This window comes from Protobothrops mucrosquamatus, unplaced genomic scaffold (assembly GCF_001527695.2).
Source record: "Protobothrops mucrosquamatus isolate PMUCROS unplaced genomic scaffold, P.Mucros_1.0 scaffold2173, whole genome shotgun sequence".
NCBI lineage: Eukaryota > Metazoa > Chordata > Lepidosauria > Squamata > Viperidae > Protobothrops > Protobothrops mucrosquamatus.
Window position 1 is genome coordinate 105,445 of NW_015388267.1, and position 19,403 is coordinate 124,847.

Sequence of the window (19,403 nt, forward strand, 5' to 3'; positions counted from 1 at the left end):
GGAAAATTCACACGGCGCCTATGTCAGCGGGCAAGCCCTGTTCATCCTTTTCTCTCTAACCAGTGTTTCCCAATCTCTGCCACTTTGAGCTGTGCTGACTTCAACTCCCAGAATTCCCTGGCAAGGGAATTCTGGGAGTTGAAGTCCGCACAGCTCAAAGCGGCAGAGATTGAGAAACACTGCACTTTGGTTTAGGGCAGTGATGGCGAACCTTTTAGAGACCGAGTGACCAAAAACTGGCCATGCCCCTGCTCCACCCCCCTGCCCCACCCCGCCCCTCATCCCCCGCCCTGCCTGCCTACAGGACCACTCACCACCTCCAGGGCCCTCCACAGATCGCCCAGGCAGCCCAGCAGCGCTATGGCGGCTACGCCCTCTGCCCGCACCCTGTAGCATCAACTGTGCACAATGGGGCGTGAGGGCAGAGTCTTCTCTACGTTGCCTGGCTGCCATGTCCTTGGCTGCGCTGCTCCGCGTGGGCCACGCTCGGGGACGACTCTCCTTCAGGGGGGCTGCTGGAGAGGAGGGGGTCGCGGGGGGAGGCAAGGCTGGGGCAACGGCACGTGTGCCCACAGAGAGGGCTCCGAGTGCCGCCTCTGGCCCCCGTGCCATAGGTTCGCCACCACTGCCTTAAGCCATGCAGGAGATCTCGACAGCAACTAACTGAGATGGCTTATGAAACATACAGCATGAGAGACGAATCTGAATCCTGGCAATTAGCTGTAGGATGCCTTCAGGTTCAGGAGCAGGGTATCCCTGATCACCCCTGTAATCATGGGTAATTGCAACCTTCCTGTGCTCCGTGGAAGAAGCTCCTTACGGGTAATCTCGCTGGCCTGTTGGGAAGAAATCTGCTAAACTGGGTGGATTCTGCTCCGATCCAGTAGGATTACACTTCCCCGTTCTCCCTGCAATGCTTCGGGTGTGTTGGGAACAAATCTGCAAAACTGGGTGGATTGTCCCAAAGGTGCTTTTTCCAAAAGGCAATTGGACTTTCTTATTTTTATTTTTATTTTATTTTTTTCATTTGAAAACATTTCGCTTGTCATCCGCGAAGCTTCTTGAGCTTCCTCACAACTGGAAAAGCTCCTTGGATGAGAAGTGAAATGTTTTCAAATGGGAAAAAAAAACAAGTTAAGTCTACTTTCCTCTGGAAAATGCACTTTTGGGACAACCATGACCTGGATGATGGAGAATTTCCACAGAAACTGGATGGATTCTGCTCTGATTCTAGTAGGGTTCTCTGGATCCATGTTCTAGGGCAGGGATAGGCAACCTTGGCTCTTTTATGGCTCGTGGACTTCAACTCCCAGAATTCCTGAGCCAGCCATGCTGAGGTGAAAGGGAGTTTTCCAAGCTGAGCCATGCTGGCTCAGGAATTCTGGGAGTTGAAGTCCACCAGTCATAAAGGGGCCATAGTTCCCCCATGCTGGCTCAGGAATTCTGGGAGTTGAAGTCCACCAGTCATGAAGGGGCCATAGTTCCCCCATGCTGGCTCAGGAATTCTGGGAGTTGAAGTCCGCGAGTCATGAAGGGGCCATAGTTCCCCCATGCTGGCTCAGGAATTCTGGGAGTTGAAGTCCGCGAGTCATGAAGGGGCCATAGTTCCCCCATGCTGGCNNNNCTCAGGAATTCTGGGAGTTGAAGTCCGCGAGTCATGAAGGGGCCATAGTTCCCCCATGCTGGCTCAGGAATTCTGGGAGTTGAAGTCCACCAGTCTTAAAAGAGCCAAGATTGCCTACCCCTGCTCTAGGATCAAGTTTCAAGGGGTTCCCTGACGAATCTGTAACTTCCATAAACCTAGGAAGCTGCAGTTGGAATTCCCCCACGGAATCCAGAGAGTCACCTTCCAACCTGGAGATTCGAAGAGGAAAAGCATCCTCCTCGGTGTGGTTCCTAGACCCACCTCCCCCTGCCCCCCAACAGCAAAGCTGCAAAGCTGACCTAGAGAAGCAGAAGAAAGATGGCACCAGGGCTCTGCAAAGGGTTGCCGAGGCCCCCTGAGTTAGCTGCAGATGAGAAGAAAAGCCAAAGACGTTGAATTGGAGATTCTCCGCAGATCCCACAGAGGAAGAAGTGAGGGCCTTAGTTAAGAGGAGGAAGCCGTGCGTTTTGCTCCTTCCTGACCTAAGAAAAGTAGTCTTGGAAGGAAGGCAGAGCTTCTGCTTTTCCTTGTCCTGGTGCACCAACAGAAGATGTCCAGGCAGGGGTTGCCAAGTGCTTCCAAGTGAGCAGGACTGTGCAGGGTTGGACAGATGTATGTACAGGAACTGCCAGAGATGCAACTTATTTCCTTCCTTCCTTCCTTCCTTCCTTCCTTCCTTCCTTCCTTCCTTCCTTCCTTCCTTCCTTCCTTCCTTCCTTCCTTCCTTCCTTCCCCTACCATACCTCGCAGTACTTCCCAGGGTTCATGAAAGAGCCTATCGGGCAGCCAAAGTGCTCTAAAAAGTCCCGTGAGTTGCTGAGAGTGCCGATGACCCGGAACTTGTCGGGGCTGTGGGGATCCGTCATCAGGCCCTCGTGCGAGCTCTCCGGCGTCCGCACAGAGCACCAAACCTGCATTGGGAGGAAGAGGATGAGCAGAGCGTTAACGGTGCAGACAGGAGGTCAAAGGCGTCGCATCGCGTGCTGGAAGTGTAGCCGTACAGGGTTTGTTTGGTCAGAAGTAGCCAGATTTCAACCAAGTTGATTTGGCGGGGGGGGGGGTAAAGATGTGCAGGCAGTCCTCGACTTACAACAGTTCATTGAATGACTGTTCAAAGTTACAAAAGCACTGGAAAAAGTAATAATGATAATGATAATGATAATAATAATAGTAAAGTTGGAAGGGACCTTGGAGGTCATCGAGTACAACCCCCTGCTCAGGCAGGAAACCCTACACCATTTCGGACAAATGGCTGTCCAGTCTCTTCTTAAAGACTTCCAGTGTTGGAGCATTCACCACTTCTGGAGGCAGGTTGTTCCACTGGTTAATTGTTCTGTCATCGCTGTTTTTCACCCTTACAACCGTTGCAGTGTCCCTATGGCCATGTGATCAAAATTTAGACTGTTGGCAACTGGCTTGTATTTGTGACGGTTACAGCGTCTCGGGGTCATGTGATCCCCTTTTGCCACCTTCTGAGAAGCCAAGTTAATGGGGAAGCCAGATTCACTTAACAACCGTGTGACTAACTTAACTGCAGTGATTCACTTACCGACTGTGATGTGAAAGAAAGGTTGTAAAATGGGGCAAAACTCACTGAACAACTGTCTTGCTTAGCGACAGAAATTTTGGGCTCAATTGTGGTTGTAGGTTGAGGACTCCTTGTACAATATTCTGGCTCTCTGTGAGGATGTGCAGGTAGTCCTCAGGTTACAACCACTATTGGGACCAGGATTGTGGTTGTTTAAGTGAAGCAGTCGTAAAGTGCAATGTCCTGTGACCACAGACTAGGACAGGACAGAACAGAACAGAACAGAATAATAACTTTATTGTCACTTTGAATGTACACTAATCGGCATACTTTAAAATGAAATTTCGTTGCATACAGCTCTCAAAGGGTCACCACCTCCGATATACATTACATAAATACGACAAAAATAAATAAAAACAAAAATTATGCATACGCCCACATACCCACATATTTTCTATGACACAAACAACACAGTTTAGTTCGGATGTATACATGTACTTGCCGAGAAAAACAAATCTTGCGAGTTTACCAGACGGATGGCATAGGGAACAAAGGTGTTACAAAATCGGGTAGTCCTGCTATAAATACTTTGAAATCTCCTCCAGGAGGGGAGCAACAGAAACAGACCGTAAAGTGGGTGTGTGGGGTCTCTAACGATGCTCTGAGCTCTAAGCACATAGCGCTTGTAAGCAGCATCCTGCATACAAGAGAGCGAGCTTCCTATGATCTTCTCGGTGTCCTCACCACTCTCTGTATGGACCTTCTATTTGAGGTACGGCTGCCACCAAACCAGACAGTGACACAGTTTGTTAAAATGCTCTCAATCGTGCCTCTGTAAAAAGTGGCCGGGACAGAAGGAGAAAGATGTGCTCTCATCTGACGCAGGAAATGCAGATGCTGCTTTGCACACTTCACTGAGGATGACGTGTGGAGAGACCAAGTCAGATTGTTAGTTATCTGCACCCCAGATACATTACCTAGTAATCGCAGTTCCCTTGTAACTCCAGCACACAGGGGTCACCGTGTGGGAAGTGGGGGGACTCCCAGGTAAGGAGCACAGGAGAGTTCCACTGGGGGAGGCAGGGGGAGCCCTGCCTGAGAGAGTGGCACAAGTCATACCTGGGCACGGGAAGGCCAGGAGACTTACCAGAGTGCTCTGCTGGTGTCCCGATTGACTTTCCTTGTGGAAAGCCAGTAGGAAAAGTCGCCAATGGTGATCACGTGACCGCAGGGCCCTGTGACTCCCGTTAAGTGCACGCCAGTTGCCGAGCACCTGGATCACGATCACATGACCATGCTGCAGCAGCCAGAATTCAAGGAGTGGTTGCAAGTACCTCTCGTTCAGTGTTGCAACTTGGAACAGTTACTGAATGTGTGGTCATTTACAGAGGACTACTTATACAGGTAGTCCTCGGCTTAGAACGGACCATTCAAATGTTACGACGGCTCTGAAAAAAGGGACTTGTGAACATTTTTCACACTGACAACCCTTGCGGCGTTCCTCAAGATCACATGATCCAAAGTCAGACAGTTGGCAACGGATTCACATTTATGACGGTTGTAGTGTCCCCGGGCTCACGGCATCCCCTTTTGCGACCTTCCGACAAGCAAAGTCAGTGGGGGGACTCGGGTTCACTTAACCCCTGTGTTCCTAACTTAACAACTGCAGTGATTCGCTTAACAACTGTGACAAGAAAGGCCGTAACATGGGGAGGTGGAAATCGCTTGACAACTGTCTCACTTAACAACAGAAATTTTGGGCTCAGCTGTGGTCGTACGTCGAGGACTACCTGCATTTGGAAGTCGGAGGGGGGAAAGTGGGAAAATACGGAAAGAAGGACATTTCAACCTTGTCCCTTAAGTGAGGCTCAGTCCTAGATTGAAGCAATCTGTGGGAAAGACGTTCAGGCAATTTACGGAGACCCCCTCCTTAACGTGCTCACTAATAAACTAAGCCTAGTGTTGTTTTTGTACTTCGTTTTCAAGTAAAACTGCCACTTAACCCTTTTTGCTGGCAGTAACCATGATTAATGAGACTCTGTGTGAATCCTCCTCCTTGGGTTGTTGGCTGCTGTGAGGGGCGGGACCCCTTACTCAGAAGATTTGTTCATTGTGAACAATTATACATTTATTGGAAAACAACAAGGCAGTTTCTGTTTAGAGGGACTTCCAGGAAGCTGTGATTAATTACCGAATAAATGTTTATTTTGTCGTAAGAACCTCTGGTGTCTCTCTCTCTCTTTTTTTTTTTTAACTCTGTCACAGAGTCAAATAATATTCCCCCCCCCCCTGTAACTACAGCACCCAAAATATGGTCACATGACCCTGGAGGGGTAGGAGTCAAAACCAGGTCATAAATGGCTTTTTCAGAATCCGTCGTAACTTTGAACAGTCTTTAAGCAACCAGTCTTAAAGTTGAGGACTACCTGTAATTCACCAGGGTGGCCAAAGGAATTATTTATTTATTTTTAATCCCACCTTTGTTATTTTTACAAAGAACTCCAGGTGGCAAACATATCGAATACACTTTCCTCCTCCTACCATACTATTCCCCTCAACAACAACAACCTGTGAGGTGAATTGGGCTGAGGGAAAGTGACCGGCCCAAAGTCACCCGGTTGATTTTTCATGCCTAAAGTGGAACTAGAACTCCCAGCCTCTTAATGATTGGCCCGAAGTCACCAAGCCGGCTTGCATGCCTAAAGCGGGACTAGAACTCGGTCTTCTGGTTTCTAGCCTGGGGCCCGAACCACTAGACCTGGGGGTAGGCAAACTTGGCTCTTTTATGACTCGTGGACTTCAACTCCCAGAATTCCTGAACCAGCCATGCTGAGGGGAAAGGGAGAGGTTTCCAAGCTGAGCCATGTTGGCTCAGGAATTCTGGGAGTTGAAGTCTACCCATCTCCGAATGGCCAAGGTTGAGAAATACAGGCCTAGGCCAGGGATAGGCAACCTTGGCTCTTTTATGACTCGTGGACTTCAACTCCCAGAATTCCTGAGCCAGCCATGCTGAGGGGAAAGGGAGAGGTTTCCAAGCTGAGGTATGCTGGCTCAGGAATTCTGGGAGTTGAAGTCCACGAGTCATAAAGCGGCCTAGGCCTAGGCCAGAGATAGGCAACCTTGGCTCTTTTATGACTCGTGGACTTCAACTCCCAGAATTCCTGAGCCAGCCATGCTGAAGGGAAAGGGAGAGGTTTCCAAGCTGAGCCATGCTGGCTCGGGAATTCTGGGAGTTGAAGTCCACGAGTCATAAAAGAGCCAAGGTTGCCTACCCCTGAACTAGACCAAACTGGCTCTTCTTATTTGATATTGAGCTTCATTCAACATTCGAACACACCGGGCGCTGATAGAAAAGATATCCCCCGTGCACATGTCAGCTAAATTCACTACCACACCTATGAGATGCACCCTGTATGTCTGAATTGCACAAAATGCCCTTGTAAGGAAACCTTCACAGTCAGCTGAAGTGACCATGAGTGGTGACAGGGGTAGGAATCAGACAGGAACCTGTGGCCCAATAATCCCAATTGTTCCTGTTCGCTGACTATATCTCAGATTTAATATAGCTGTCATGCTGACCTAGTAAGGAGGGATAAATAATAAGAAGGTCACCGCATCAACGACATTCTATGTCATGCTGTATTTTACACTGTGTCTGCCTTCTTTGTTTTGCCTTCGCAAATATTGGGCCAAGGGTATATATATAAGCTCTGGTCCTGCCTTTGCTCAGGGCTGCCCAACATACTGCCAATCCTCGCTAGGAGCCCAGCGTTTTGCATCTTAAAAAAATTTATGTTGTATCTGCAAAATGATTTAGCAAATTAAGGAGAAATTTCCTGGCAGTCAGAACAATTAATCAGCGGAACAACCTGCCTCCAGAAGCTGTGAATGCTCCAACACTGGAAGTTTTTAAGAAGAGACTGGACAGCATTTGTCTGAAATGGTACAGGATTTCCTGCCTGAGCAGGGGGTTGGACTAGATGACCTCCAAGGTCCCTTCCAACTTTTTATTTATTTTTTATTATTATTATTATTATTTTTTATTATTATTATTATTATTATTATTATTATTATTATTATTATTATTATTATTATTATTATTATTATTATTATTATTATTACTGATACCAGCCAGAGCAAAGAACCACTCAAAGAAGTAGTGAACGATCGGAAGATGTGTAAAGACCTTGCCCATCATATCGCCAAGAGTCGGGCATGACTGAATGGATGCCCCATCACAAATGAAGGCAATATTGCAGGATCCAGGATAATATTGCAAGATCCAATCTGGGTCAGTCACTGGGACCAGAGGTTTAGTCTTCTGAGCTTTTGGACCCGTGCTGGCGCCCATCCTCAGGGAACTTCTCTCTACTGGAATGAGTGCTTTAGGCTATTCTATGAGTGCTTTAGGCTATTCTATGCATCCTATTTATGTGGTGCCTTCTATGTTAATGGCCGGCAATTGGCTCCTGAGCACCTGATAAGCTTGTGGTAAATCCACACTCCTGTTGACTGACAAGGGGCCCTTTCCCAGGCTTCAATCATTTATTTCCCTGACTGTTATTGTGCCTGCTCGGCCAACAATCTGAGTAGGAGCAAAATTGAATGTATGTCTTTGTTCCCTGCAATGTGAGACTACCAATGAGTTTCAGTGGCTTCCTCTGACCACTCGCTTGGGTTCTTGCAATCTGATGGTTAAGATGGTGGAAAACATCATCCTCATCATCCACGCTGCTACCTCTGGTCTTTAGTCCTGGCTAAAGGGTTAACAGGAAGGCACCAGGTTTAAGGCTCTGGTCCGGAAAATGGGCACAGAAAGTAGGGAGAGCAAGAACATCCCGATGTGCTCACCTGTGCAAATCCTAAAAAGAAGAGCTGGTGACTCGTAAGGCCCACGGAGGGGAGGTGCTTCTCCTCCCCGTTCTTCTTCAGCCAAGATTTGTAAGCCTGTAAAACCAACAACAGGGACATCTGTACTCCCGACGTTCAGGAAGTGTGCGAATCCTTCCCCTTCCCTCCAGGAATTGGGACCTCAGATGAAGACATTTTGAGGTTCACCACATTGCTCCCCATGCTACATTGTGTGTTCTGGTGAGGTGGACCATTTTTCCCCAGGGCTTACTCACGTTGTAAGCGGCTTTCAGTCCCCCGTTGTCAGCAATGTTCTCCCCCAATGTCTGTTTGCCGTTGACATGCTCTCCATTGACGAGGTATTTGCTATATTGTTCCTCCATGCATTCCGTCCGGTTCTTGAAGGCTTCGAGGGATGAATTTTGCCACCAAGGACGTAGGTTACCTTCTTTGTCGTACTCTCGGCCTGGAAGGCGTAAAATTGTTTTGTTGGACCAGAGTATCCATCTAGTACAGGTAGTCCTCGACTTACGACCACAATTGAGCCCAAAATTTCCGATGCTAAGCTAGACAGTTGTTAAGTGGGCCTCGCTCCATTTTACAAACTTTTTTTGGCCCCAGTTGTTAAGTAAATCACTACAGATGCTAAATGAGTAACACCGTTGTTAAGTGACTCTGGCTTCCTCACACTGACTTGTCAGAAGTGATCATATGAACTCAGGACACTGCAACCATCACAAATATGATCCAGTTGCTAAGCGTCTGACTTTGGATCAGGTGACCACAGAGACGGTGCAACGGTCCTAAGTGTGAAAACTGGTCATAGGTCACCTTTTTCAGTGTCGTTGTAACATTGATCAGTCACTAAATGAGTGTTTATAAGACTACCTGTATAGCATATAGTTTTAATAACAGCAAAGTGGATGTTCTTCCAAAACTTCAGAAATTTTGGAGGAAGAGACATGTTCACTAGTTCTAAATATAGGTACGGTAGTCTTTGATTTCCAACAATTCATTTAATAATAATAATAATAATAATAATAATAATAATAATAATAATAATAATAATAATAATAATAGTAATAGTAATAAAGTTGGAAGGGACCTTGGAGGTCATCTAGTCCAACCCCCTGCTCAGGCAGGAAACCCTATACCATTTCAGACAAATGGCTGTCCAGTCTCTTCTTAAAAACCTCCAGTGTTGGAGCATTCACGGCTTCTGGAGGCAGGTTGTTCCACTGGTTAATTGTTCTAACTGTCAGGAAGTTTCTCCTTAGTTCTAGGTTGCTTCTCTCCTTGATTAGTTTCCATCCGTTGCTTCTTGTCCTGCCTTCAGGCGCTTTGGAGAAGAGCTTGACCCCCCTCTTCTTTGTGGCAGCCCCTGAGATACTGGAAGGCTGCTATCATGTCCCCCCTCATCCTTCTCTTCATTAAACCAGACATACCCAATTCCAGCAACCATTCTTCATATGTTTTAGCCTCCAGTCCTCTAATCATCTTTGTTGCTCTTCTCTGTACTCTTTAGTGATCATTCAAAGTTACAACGGCACTGCAAAAAATGACTTACAGCCAATCCTCGCACTTATGATCAACACAGCATCCGTGCAGTCATATGATCAAAATTGAGGCACTTAGCAACAAGTGTAAATTCACAACGGTTGCAATGTCCCAGCTTCACACGATCGCCATCTGCGACCTGCCCAATAGGCTTCCGGCCAGCAAAGTCAATAGGAGGAATCCAGATTCGCTTAACGACCACGCGATTCACTTAACAGCAGTGATTCGCTTAACAACCCATGGTAAGGAAGGCCATAAAATCAGGCACAGCTCCTTTAAAAACCGCCTTGCTTAGCGATGGCAATTTTTGGTCCCAATTTTGCTTGCAAGCCTAAGCTGCTGTTTTCCACGAGTCACTAAATGAATTGTTCTAAGTCAATGGTGGCGAACCTAAGGCACGCGTGCCAGAGGCGGCACTCAGAGCCCTCTCTGTGGGCACGCCCGCCATGCCCCGGAGATGGCAACCGTCCCTCTTCAACCAGCTGCCCGCTAACTCGCCGAGGTCCCACGTGGCCGGATGCATCCCAGCACCCATGTGCTCCCTGGCCTCTGTGTGCGGGGGCCGATGGTGTCAGGGAGCAGCCGCCCCGGCCCCTGCTTCACCTTGCCCTGTGATAATGGCACCCCCACCTTGCCTCGCCTCGCCTCACCTCTCCCCGCAGGACGAGCCTTCTTCCCACCGCCCCACCTGCCAGAGACCCCCTGGATCTCCCCCAACCCTGCCCGGCTCCCACAGGCGTCCCTCTCCGCAAGCAACATTGAGGTGATCACGCCCACCTTGGCCACACCCACCCAATCTGCCATGACCACCACAACCACGCCCACCCAGTGGGCCACGCCCACCTGGCACCCGGCGATAAATAAGTGGGTTTTGGGTTGCAGTTTGGGCACTCGGTCTCTAAAAGGTTCGCCATCACTGTTCTAAGTCAAGGACTTCCTATATAGGGATCCTGTGCCATTGCAGAAACGAGAGGGTGTTTTGATGGGTAGGGGTGTATAAAAACTCCTTGATTAGGCAAAAAAAAATGTGCAAGGTAATGGGGATGAAATGGCACTGGAAAAAGTGACTTATGACCATTTCCCACACGTATGACCATCGCAGCATCACGTGATCAAAATTCAGATGCTTGGCAACGGACTCATATTTATGGCCGGCTGCAGTGTCTCGACGTCACGGGATCCCCTTTTGCAACCTTCTGACAAACAGAGTCAACGGGGGAAGTCAGATTCCCTCAACAAACCTCGTTACTAACTTAACAATGGCAGCAATTCACCTAATGACCGTGGCAAGAGAGGTCGCAAAATGGGGCAAGACTCACTGAGCCACTGTCTCGCTTATCAATGGAAATTTGAGGCTCAGTTTGTGGTCATACGTTGAGGACCACCCATAAGGCGTTTTGAAGTGTTACGGAACGGGGAGAACATCAGAAGAAGAAGAAAAAGGAGAAGCTTCAGATCCACAAGATCAACAGAGGTGCTTGTTAGCTTCCCATGGTCTGTTGATGGACCTAAAGGCCACAAAATCATGGCATCCGGCCCTCTCCATTCCTGGCAAATAGATGGGGAAGAAATGGAAGTAGTGACAGATTTTATCTTCCTGGGCTCCAAGATCACTGCAGATGGGGGACTGCAGCCAAGAAATTAAAAGACGCTTGCTCCTGGGGAGGAAAGCTATGGCAAACCTAGACAGCATACTAAAAAGCAGAGACATCACCCTGCCAACAAAAGTGCGTATAGTCAAAGCCATGGTTTTCCCAGTTGCAATGTATGGCTGGGAAAGTTGGACCATAAGAAAGGCTGAGCGCCAAAGAATGGAAGTCTTTGAACTCTGGTGCTGGAGAAGACTCCTGCGAGTCCCCTGGACTGCAAGGCGATCAAACCGGTCAGTCCTAGAGGAGATCTGTCGGGACTCCGAGCCAGCCGGTGCTCTCAACAGCAGAGTCTGGGGAATCTGAGGAGGAGGAGGAGGTGGAGGGAGGCTCTGAGGAGTTACAAGACTCACATTCCAGTGAGGAGCCAGGCCCCTCCAATCGTGTGCAGGATGAGCTGCAGCTGGGTGGGGAGGAAGAGTCAGACTCGGATGTCTCACAGCTGTCGGAAATGAGAGACGCCCGAAAAAGGAGACAAGCTAGGAGAGTAGAACAGAGAGAGGCTATGGGACGACTCAGGAGAAGGCACCGAGAAGCCACGCCTTGAGGACTGACTGACAAAAGGGGAATGTGTGGGTGGTGTTGGTTGCTGAAGGCAACCGTTGCAAAGTACTTCATGGGATCATGTTCTGTTAGTAGTGCCAGTGACTACTTTTCTGTTTGCATCGTGTTTCGTGTGGACAATTTCCTCCTTTGGATTGTGTTTTGCTGCTTTTGTTTCTGGACTATTTGGCAGGTTGGTTACCCATATTAAAAGGGGTTTGTTTTGTTTTGAGTCTCCAGCCTATTTTCTCAACAGGGGTTTGGTCCTTGTGCCTTTTAACAAGGACGGCTATAGGCTGGGATAGAACAAGATCAACCCTGACTGCACTTTAGAAGGCCAGATCCTGAAGTTGAAACTCAACTACTTTGGCCACCTAATGAGAAGGAAGGACTCACTGGAGAAGAGCCTAATGCTGGGAAAGATGGAGGGCAAGAGAAGAAGGGGACGACGGAGAATTCAATGGCTGGATGGAGTCACGGAAGCAGTAGGCGTGAACTTAAATGGACTCCAGAAGATGGTAGAGGACAGGAAGACCTGGAGGAACGTCGTCCATGGGGTCACGATGGGTCGGACACGACTTCGCAACTAACAACAACAACATCATTTAGAGAAGGTAAAGGCAAAGGTGAGCTGCAAGCATCCAAGCCCCAGGTGGAATAACTGGCTGTTACCTTGATCATCGAAAGCGTGGGTGAGCTCATGCCCCATCACAACGCCGATGCCTCCAAAGTTGAGGGCCCTCAGGAGAGAAAAGAAAACAAAACACGTGAAGCACTAGGTCAGGCTTCAACTATCAGAGACAGCTGAAAAGGGCCAGTCTTTTAAAGAAGGCACGTTAAGACCCAGAACCCAAAAAACAGAATATAAGTACCCTCTCTTACATATTGCAACAAATGTTTGGCTCAAGGTCACTCGTGCCTTGGTCACTTCCTATCTGGATTACTACAATGCGCTCTACCTGGTGCGGCCCTTGGAGACGACTTTGGAAGCTACAACTTGGTCCAAAATGCAGAGCACGCACGGGGACAATTGATTGATTTATTACATAAATTGCACCAATTCCTAGATTCTCCGGGAAAAAAAATCCACTGAATAAAAGATGATGATTTTAGATCAAATAGCTAAACTGGCAAGGAAAAAAAATAATATCTTACTCCAATCTGGATATTCTACAACTGGGAAGGGAGACCTGCACATTACCTTCATATCAGACTCATATTAACGTTTTGAACCCACCTTCCTGGGCACGTACCTTGTTGCTTCTCTGCAACCTGAGCATTTAATCAGAAGGACCAAACTGAGCCTGCCTGTACACTACCGTGCCCCAAGTCTCTTCTTCCCACCAATCGCCACCGCACCCCGACGCACTTGGGATGGTTGTGAGCGTAGAACGGAGCCTGGAGGATGCCCGCAGGAAAGACGATGCCATTCTTGGTCGGCAGATAGTAAGCATTGACGGTCTGGGGGGTCATGCTCCACCTGGAAAAGCACCACAAAACACCATCAACAATTGGGGGAGCCGGCCCTGTTCAGGCAGACCTACGCTTAGCAAAACTGTGAAGCGTCTCTGGAGGACACCTTAATGCCGGTTCTACTTTAATGAAGAGAAGGACGAGGGGGGACATGATAGCAGTCTTCTAGTATCTCAGGGGCTGCCCCAAAGAAGAGGGAGTCAAGCTCTTCTCCAAAGCGCCTGAAGGCAGGACAAGAAACAACGGATGGAAACTAATCAAGGAGAGAAGCAACCTGGAACTAAGGAGAAACTTCCTGACAGTTAGAACAATTAACCAGTGGAACAACCTGCCTCCAGAAGCGGTGAATGCTCCAACACTGGAAATTTTTAAGAAGAGACTGGACAGCCATTTGTCTGAAATGGTATAGGCCAGGGGTAGGCAACCTTGGCTCTTTTATGACTCGTGGACTTCAACTCCCAGAATTCCTGAGCCAGCATGGGGGAACTATGGCCCCCTCATGACTTGTGGACTATAACTCCCAGAATTCCTGAGCCAACATGGCTCAGCTTGGAAACCTCTCCCTTTCCCCTCAGCATGGCTGGCTCAGGAATTCTGGGAGTTGAAGTCCACGACTCATAAAAGAGCCAAGGTTGCCTACCCCTAGTATAGGATTTCCTGCCTGAGCAGGGGGTTGGACTAGATGACCTCCAAGGTCCCTTCCAACTACTACTACTACTACTACTACTACTACTACTACTACTACTACTACTACTACTACTACTACTACTTCTTCTTCTTCTTCTTCTTCTTCTTCTTCTTCTTATTATTATTATTATTATTATTATTATTATTATTATTATTATTATTATTATTATTATTATTAAAAGCCTAGTCTTATTCTTGGGGAGAGGGGACACACCAAACTCCTTCATCATTTGCATCTTAAAAAGGGGTTAGACTTAAGCTCCCAACGGAATCTGCTAACTTTCTACATGTATTATTTTTATTTGTTTATTAGATTTCTATCCCACCTTTATTACTTGATAAATAGCTTAAGGGGGAGAACATACCTAATACTCCTTCCTCCTCTCCCCATAAACGATGACCCTGTTGGGTGAGATTGGCTCAAAGAGAGGGACTGGCCCAAACTTCTCCAGCCGGCTTTCGTGCCTAAGGTGGGACTAGAACTCACAGCCTCCTGGTGATTGGCCTAAAATCATCCAGACAGCTTTCAAGCCTAAGGTGGGACTAGAATTCATAATCTCCTGGTGACTGGCCCAAAGTCACCCAGCGAGCTTCCGTGCCTAAGGTGGGACTAGAATTCATAATCTCCTGGTGATTGGCCCCAAATTATCCAGCTGGCTTTCATGGAAACTTCTGGAGTAAAAACCTCTGTCCAGGAGTCATCGGTGCTGAAATAAAATCAGTGTCACTTTTCTCTATGTCAGGAGTGTCAATTTCGGCCTACTGGGTGGGCGTGGATGGAGTGGGTGTGGCCTACTGGGTGGGCATGGCCAACTCTACATCGTTCGCATCAAGGGTGCCTGTGGGGGCCTGGGCAGGAGTGGGACAGATCTGGGGGTCTCTGACAGAAGGGGGTGGGACCGGGGCAAGCGCCAAGGCATGGTCCATTTCTTCATTCCTCACAAAGGGTGACACCTCCCCAGCATGCACCCAGGGGGCGGGGCCAACGCAGCAGGGGTTGGTTCCTCGCTGTTTCCAGACGGCCTTGTGGAGCTAAGACTGAATGTGTTTCAGCATAGATGGCCACCACAAAATTGTACATTGGCTCCCAGCCGGCCTGGGCCAGGGCCAAGGCAGCGGGGGCCGTTCCCTCACTGTTTCCAGGATGGCTTCGCGGGCCACACGAAACCACTTCGCGGGCCGCATCTGGCCCCCGGGCCTTGTGTTTGACATGTCTGGTCTATGTCATGAACGCAACCCTAATTGGGACTAACGTAGTAGTCTGGATAATGATATGGACAGCGGAAGGAAGGAAGGAAGGAAGGAAGGAAGGAAGGAAGGAAGGAAGGAAGGAAGGAAGGAAGGAAGGAAGGAAGGAAGGAAGGAAGGAAGGAAGGATCTCACTAGTAATCTGGATAGTGAGAAGCACGGCATATTGATAGATTGATAGACTCATTGATTAATTGACTGAATGAATGAACAAACGAACAAATGAACGAATGAACGAATGAACAAACGAACGAATGAACGAATCAACTCACTTCTGCCAGGACTTCATTCAAGCTTGAGTGTCTTAGTTCTCTGAATCTTAATACAGATCCTGGAACTTTTTCTTGAATCCTGGTCTTACTATTGACTTCTGTGTTGGATTTTGACCTAGGGGTTGTCTACTTCTTCCTCTTCCGTTGTTGTGTCAAATTGAGGGCATTCATCCTCACTTCCTAACTCTATCTTATGCCGTGATTGGGGAAAAGGGAATCCTTACTGGTCTCGGTTGGGAGGCTTCCTCAGTTGGTCTGCCATAAACCTGGCAGAGAAGTTGTAGAAATTCAACATGTTCTGAAAGAAAGAGTCTTCTGAGACCTCATACTGGAAAGAAGAAGACGAAAGAAACACATTTCAGCCTTGCAGTGGGGATAATAACGTACCTTTCATGCAGAAAATCTAGCATTTCCAGTTAATACAATCTGAAGAACAAAGCACAAATTATTCACATGTCATCTTGGCCTTAAAAAATTGGTCAGAAGATGGCTTGGTCTGCGCAGCTTGCTAAAACAGTAGCTCAGCGGTCTCCAACCTTGGTCACTTTAAGACGTGTGGACTTCAACTCCCAGAATTCCGTAGCCAGTCTTGCTGGCTGAGGAATTCTGGGAGTTGAAGTCCACATGTCTTAAACTGGCCGAGATTGGACATCCCTGTATTAGCTGTTTTCTTACAACACGCTGATCTACAAACTAACCCCAAACCATTTTAGAGTTTAGTCTTCTGCATGGTGCAAAATCACCCTTAAGGCATGCAACGGTGAACAAGCCACAAAGCCTGGCTTCAGACATAGTATACGAAGCAACCAGGTGAATCAACCACATTTGACCCAATGTTTGAACCCCCGGTATCATGCCAAGGTATCATGCAAGCTTCCCTTGTTTCTCTGAGCCAACCAGGCCCTGAACAATTTCCATGCCTTTCATGCTGCTGTCTTAGGTTCTCACCCCATCGTAGACATCATCCAACTCCTTGTTGTCAAGGATGAACTCAGGGAAGCCAATCATGTCATAGATGGCATCAGCCTACATAGAAAAGAAAAAAAGCACATAACAACAACAACAACAACAACAATAATAATAATAATAAAGTTGGAAGGGACCTTGGAGGTCATCTAGTCCAACCCCCTGCTCAGGCAGGAAACCCTATACCATTTCAGACAAATGGCTGTCCAGTCTCTTCTTAAAAACTTCCAGTGTTGGCGCATTCACCTCTTCTGGAGGCAGGTTGTTCCACTGGTTAATTTTTCTAACAGTCAGGAAGTTTCTCCTTAGTTCCAGGTTGCTTCTCTCCTTGATTAGTTTCCATCCATTGCTTCTTGTCCTGCCTTCAGGCGTTTTGGAAAGTGGCTTGACCCCCCTCTTCTTTGGGGCAGCCCCTGAGATACTGGAACACGGCTATCATGTCCCCCCTCGTCCTTCTCTTCATTAAACTAGACATACCCAATTCCAGCAGCCGTTCCTTATTTAGCCTCCAGACTTCTAATCATCTTTGTTGCTCTTCTCTGTACTCTTTCTAGAGTCTCAACATCTTTTTTACATCGTGGTGACCAAAACTGGATGCAGTATTCCAAGTGTGGCCTTACCAAGGCCTTGTAGAGTGGTATTAACACTTCACGTGATCTTGATTCTATCCCTCTGTTAATGCAGCCCAGCACTGTGTTGGCTTTTTTGGCAGCTGCAGCACACGGCTGGCTTTCTGAGACACTCGGTTTGCAAGAATGCAAGGAACTCCAGTGAAGAGGAATTTCAGAATAACAGAGTTGGAAGGTTCCTCGGAGGTCTTCTAGTCCAACACCCTGCTCAGGCAAATGGCCAAATGGCCACCCAGTCTCTTAAAAACCTCCAGTGTTGGAGCACCCACAACTTCTGGAGGCAAGTTGTTCCACTGATTAATTGTTCCAAGTGTCAGGAAATGTTACCTATTTTCTAGGTTGCTTCTCTCCTTGATTAGCTTCCATCCGTTGCTTCTTGTCCTGCCTTCTGCTGCTTTGGAGAATAGCTTGATTCCCCACCCCTTTTTGTGGCAGCCTCTCACATATTGTAAGACTGCTACCATGTCACCCCTAGTCCTTCTCTTCATCAGATTAAACAAACCCTGTTCCTACAACCGTTCTTTATATGTTTTAGCCTTCAGTCCCTTAATCATCTTTGTTGCTCTTCTCTGCATTTTTTCCAGCGTCTCAACATTTTAAAAAAAATCAAAAAGAAAGAAGGAAGGAAGGAAGGAAGAAGGAAAGAAGGAAAGAAAGAAAGAAAGAAAGAAAGAAAGAAGAAAGAAAGAGGCTGTAGATTTGAATGCAACTAAACAAACTCTACGCAACAGAACGATCAAGAACCACCAAGAACACTCCCAGCAATACTACTGGCAGGGCAAGTTGCTTGTATATCAGGCCTGGCTGAAGAATTCTGGGAGTTGAAGTCCACAAGTCATAAAAGGGCCAAGTTTGAAGACCCCTGTTGTAAATAAACAGAGAGCAAACACCACTCCTTTCTAGCACTGATGATGTTACCTCATTGGGTAATCAAATGTCTACAAGGAAACAACCAAGCTTAGGGCCCCACAACCAATCCTTAAAATGTGCTAAGGCCATGTTTTGAAGCTAGTAGCCACATAACCTTGGAATCAGACAAAGTGAATACTGAGAAGCAGTACAACAGCAGTATTTATTTTTATGTTATTTGTTTGATGATATTAGCTGACTAGGAGAGTGCAAAAGTTGGCTTGAAACTCAACATTAAAAAAAACCCTAAGATTTTGACATCCAGTGCCATCCTTTTCTGGTAAATAGAAGGGGAAGACATGGAAGCAGTGACAGCTGGCTTTCATACCTAAGGTGGGACCAGAACTCGTGATCTCCTGCTTTCTTGTCTGGTGCTCAACCAGTAGGACTTAATTTGCTAGATGAACAAACAAATGAACAGACGAATAACAAAGAAACAAACAAACAAATGTTTCAATTTAGCAAGTACAGGTAAAAGAATTGTGACCGATGATCCTTAGTCAAAACGCCCTGCAGAGAAGTAATACTTAAAAAAAACAAAACCCAAAAGGTACAGTTTATTCCACAAATGTTTCACAACGACAAGGCCATTCTCAGCATCCAAATCCTGACATAAATACATATCAGAATCACCTTCTCCTTCGCAGCTTGCTTTGTCTTCTTGTCCATCCAGTCAAGATTGTTTAGCGAGTCTTCAAAGGCGGCACGGATGTCGGCAATCATGTTCTCAGCCTGAAGGTAAGGATGGAGAGGAATCACAGGTTGGTGCCACCGAAGAGTTATGATCTCAGAGACCCGTCTAGTCCAGGGTCTCTCAATCTTGGCAATGTGAAGATGTGTGGACTAGAACTCCCAGCATGGCTGGCTGGAGAAATGCGGGAGTTGAAATCCACACATCTTCAATTAGCCAAAGTTGAGAAACACTGATTTAACCCATTTCCAGTAAGAATAGAATAGAATAGAATAGAATAGAGTAGAGTAGAGTAGAGTAGAGTGTAGAGTAGAGTGAATAGAGTAGAGTAGAGCAGAGTAGAATAGAGTAGAATAGAATAGAAAAGAATAGAATAGAGAACAGAATAGAATAGAGTAGAGTAGAGTAGAGTAGAGTAGAGTAGAATAGAATAGAATAGAATTAAGAACAGAATAGAATAGAATAGAATAGAGTAGAGTAGAGTAGAGTAGAGTATATAGAATAGAATAGAATAGAATAGAATAGAATAGAATAGAATAGAATAGAATAGAATAGAATAGAATAGAATAGAATAGCGGAAGGGATCTTGGTGATCTTCTAGTAGTCCAACCCCCTGCTCAGGCAGGAAACCTTATACCATTTCAGACAAACGATTATCCAATCTCTTCTTAAAAACCTCCAGTGTTGGAGCATTCACAACTTCTGGAGGCAGGTTGTTCCACTGATTGATTGTTCTCACTGTCAGGAAATTTCTC

General features: G+C 47.0%; 1 protein-coding gene across 1 annotated transcript in view; it reads right to left on the reverse strand.

Moving 5' to 3' along the window:
- Positions 1-2,379: 2,379 nt before the first annotated feature.
- Positions 2,380-19,403, reverse strand: part of ECE2 (endothelin converting enzyme 2) — a 92,265-nt gene continuing 75,241 nt past the window's right edge. The window contains exons 12-19 of the mRNA XM_015824264.1: positions 18,591-18,689; positions 16,402-16,479; positions 15,678-15,781; positions 13,143-13,253; positions 12,446-12,513; positions 8,300-8,490; positions 8,025-8,120; positions 2,380-2,556 (exon numbers count right to left, since the gene is read on the reverse strand). Coding sequence (XP_015679750.1) covers positions 2,380-2,556; positions 8,025-8,120; positions 8,300-8,490; positions 12,446-12,513; positions 13,143-13,253; positions 15,678-15,781; positions 16,402-16,479; positions 18,591-18,689 — 924 coding nt within the window. The remainder of the gene's footprint in view (positions 2,557-8,024; positions 8,121-8,299; positions 8,491-12,445; positions 12,514-13,142; positions 13,254-15,677; positions 15,782-16,401; positions 16,480-18,590; positions 18,690-19,403) is intronic.